Source organism: Juglans regia, chromosome 13 (genome assembly GCF_001411555.2).
Source record: "Juglans regia cultivar Chandler chromosome 13, Walnut 2.0, whole genome shotgun sequence".
NCBI classification, from domain to species: domain Eukaryota; kingdom Viridiplantae; phylum Streptophyta; class Magnoliopsida; order Fagales; family Juglandaceae; genus Juglans; species Juglans regia.
In genome coordinates this window covers 4,873,705-4,877,212 of record NC_049913.1, presented here as the reverse complement: position 1 = coordinate 4,877,212, position 3,508 = coordinate 4,873,705, and the positions used below count along the sequence as shown (strand labels likewise).

The 3,508-nt window shown below is 35.0% G+C and overlaps 1 protein-coding gene across 1 annotated transcript; it reads right to left on the bottom strand.

The window, feature by feature from the left end:
• Window positions 1-1,351: 1,351 nt before the first annotated feature.
• On the bottom strand, window positions 1,352-3,174 carry LOC109010713 (allene oxide synthase 3-like). Its single transcript, XM_018991613.2, has one exon. The coding sequence runs from the start codon at window positions 3,029-3,031 to the stop codon at window positions 1,523-1,525; it is 1,509 nt and encodes a 502-aa protein (XP_018847158.1). The 5' UTR covers window positions 3,032-3,174; the 3' UTR covers window positions 1,352-1,522.
• Between the last annotated feature and the right edge of the window lie 334 nt (window positions 3,175-3,508).

The window sequence follows — 3,508 nt, the reverse complement described above, 5'->3', positions numbered from 1 at the left end:
ATTATCGAGATTATTATACTATATCATGATCTATAACTAAATTAATCATAAGGATCAAAGAAGAATATAAAATTTTACTTTTTTTATAACTTGAAGATTTAATGTATCAATTTTAATAATCTAAAATGATCGTCGAACTACTGATCTATTTGCAAGTCAATATTTTGGCATTATAATACATATATAGTAGCTAGTGATGTGAAGGATATTGACATATATAAAAAGTTCAAGAGTATAAAGTATAATATTTACTTTCATTAAAAATAATAAATCAATTTACATGTTTTTTTAATTGACACACCAGATCGATCATAAAAAATATTGACATATATATTGATATACTTAAATAAAAAATATTTGTATTTAATTTGAATTTTTTATTAATATAATAAATCCCTAGCTAGCTTAATTGATAAAAATGGGGGTGGTAGATGCATGCCAGATTTGTAAATAAGATAATGAAAAGAAAAATGATAAACATATAATACTTTACACAATAATATTTTAAAAGGGGGATATTTTTGTAAATATTTTATAAAACTACAAAAATATAATTATTTTATAACAAGTGTTGTAAAAAATATTGTGTAAATTAAGTGTTGTGTGTTTATAACTACTTTTATTAAAAAAGAGCCCCGGCTGCTTCCTATCAGGTGTAGCCCCACCATATCACGTTTCTAAAGCCATGCATTAACAAAAAGTACTTTGGAGACAAGACAGGAGGCCAAGGAATTGAAAACGTTGGTGAAAATAAGGTTTGAAAATTGAAATTAACTTGGAAACAACGTTGTCGAGCAATTGAATGCTCCTTTGCTTTTGATTTAAGTATAAAAACTTCTAAAGAAAAAAAAATAACCAGATATGTAAAAGCATTTATCTCATGCAATGCATGCATGTTTCATTTAAAAAATATGTTATATATAGATATAGCAATATTTTTTAAAAAAATGGAATTATTATGTGATCTGTTGCAATATATATATATATATATATAAATACATTTAAAAAATAGGACATCAACCAAGTCCATGAATGCAAGCTGGCCTCTAGTTTGTTAGCAATGTTTAGCAACTTGATCTATATAAACTTAATTTAATTGCTAATTAATTAATAATCGATGTTGAATTATTGCACTACGTACTTACCCTTCCCTTCAATCTTTTCTAGCTAGCTATTAATATATGTTTTTGTGATAAATATCAATTAATTGATTTGTTTCATTATTACGGGATGTTTGGAAACTTTTTTCATCACATCTCATTTCATCTGATCTCATCTGATCATCTGATCTCATCTCATCTCACCATATCTCATTTATTTTTCAAACATCATTCAAACACAAATATTTTCAAATTAATCATTATAACTTTATCAACTTTTCAAATAAAAAACAAAAAACAATTCAACTTTTCTAAATCTCAAAACAAAAATAATATTAAAATTAATATTCTAACAATATTTTAATTTTATAATATTTTATATTCAACTTTTTTTCTCTTATTTTTTAAAATCCAATAAATACTTATATCAAACTGCTTGCCTTGGTCAACGACGTGAACGTCACCGATGAACCCAGAAGCAACGTTCCGGCCTCGATCGTGAACGTGTCGTAACGAATGAAAAGTTCCACCAGCATTACCCTAGACATTAGCACCACCAGATCCTTCCCCGGGCACTGCTTGTTCTCCGCCGTTGGATCATCAATCTCACGCCCGTTTGACCAGTAAACGTACTTCAATAGCTTCTCTCCATCACCTAAAAACCTTTGGCCCACAAACTCCTCGGGATCATAAAAAATCTTGGGATCTTTTGTGGCGAATGGCTGGTATCCGAAGATCATCTCGCCCTTCTTGATCTCAAAAGAAGCATCGTGGTTGTGGACCACCATATCCTCCTTTGCCTTACCGTATTGGAATGGAACCGGAGGTTCAATCCTCAATGCTTCGTAGACCACTGACTTGGTCAGAGTCATCTTTTCCAAAGCCGATAAAGTGACCCCACCTTCGTCCCTAACAATGGTCCTGATTTCATCAGCCAACTGGCGGTGCAAATTCTCTCCTGCCAATCCGACCCACTTGATCAATGCTGGGAACAAGGTCTTCGATCCACCGTAAGCATTGAAACCAGCCATGAAAACTAGGTTATGGCAAGCTTCATCTTTGCTTATCCCAAAACCCTTTACTGCTTCATCCAAAATCGGCCCAGTCGACTCATAGAAAGCATCGTACAGCTTCTTGTAGCTGGATTTAACGAGAAATGCCGGTAGCGGAATCGTATGCAACAATAAATCTTCGAGGAAGTTAAACCATTTTGGAAACCCTAGTGTGATCAATGGTGCAAGTTGGAAAAACAACCATAAATTAAACAGTTTGGGTCCGTCGTTTGGTCCGAGCTTTGTATCTGAAGGGCTTCGATCACAGAAGAGCCTAAACACGAAGTTGAAAGACATGGCGTCACTAAGAGTGTTGAAGTCCGCCTTGCCGCCAGCTGCTTTGTCGGATACTTGTTCTTCAAGGTTGATGAAAAGCTCGGACAAGCAGTGTCGAAAAAGAGGGATGAATTTATTGTGGCGCGCGGCTAGAAGGGAGAAAAACCAACGCTTGATAACAGGGTGGCCGGGTTCGGAGGGGTCGAGATAAGCACAAACACGGTAGCCGCCAGTGTAGGAGATGGAAGGCATGTAAGTTCCGTCAAGAACGTTCAGCTTTTCAACTTTGGAGGTGTCAAAGAGGACAGGAAAGCTAATGGCATCAAGGAGAGCTATGACTTTAGGGTTGGAAGCAATGAAGGGTCCGGGAGGCATGTTGGTTCGAAACACTGTGGATTTGAGTTTTTGCATTCGGGTTCGGAAGAAGTTGTCCCGGCCTTGGCTGTAAAAGTAGTCATAGCGGTCCCTGATCGCTCCAAGAATGGGAAGGCCATAGTGGCCGGGGATTGGCTTTAACGGGAGTATTTGTGTTGTGGGAGAATCTGCATCAAGCTGATGATCAGAATTAATGGCGGGAGATGTTGAAGAAATGCTTGAAGCCATATTATATATGGTTATGAATTTTTGGGAATGAACTGCGGTCTTGGTGTGGGGGGTAGGGAAAAGATCAGTGCTGGTTCTAATAAAATGGCGACGTTGAATGATGGGAAGACTAGTACGATGCAATTTTAGCACTACTGCAAATTTGCGATGCCTTGTGTAAAGAGACATGGGGATATTTATAGGTAAGGAAAATGCTTGGCCTCCCAAGACATCTTTTCGATTCTTTTTTTGTTTAGTGATTAAAAATTTATTTTTTAATAATGTTATGAATTTTTTTAAAATATTTAAAAGTATAAAAAAATACATTAAAATAAAATAAAATCACCCAATGGCCTTATCCGGAGAATTTTACAATCAACACCCTCGATAGATGTAGCACGATCCTTATAAGTAAACATAACTAGGTTTGCAGGTCTTTAATTAACATATAGAATTATCTAATTCAAATATAGTATTAAAATTCTCTTTCTCATTCTA

What these genes read in the sequence shown, in the direction of transcription:
- LOC109010713 (XM_018991613.2), bottom strand. Translation starts at nt 3,031, where the DNA reads ATGGCTTCAAGCATTTCTTCAACATCTCCCGCCATTAATTCTGATCAT.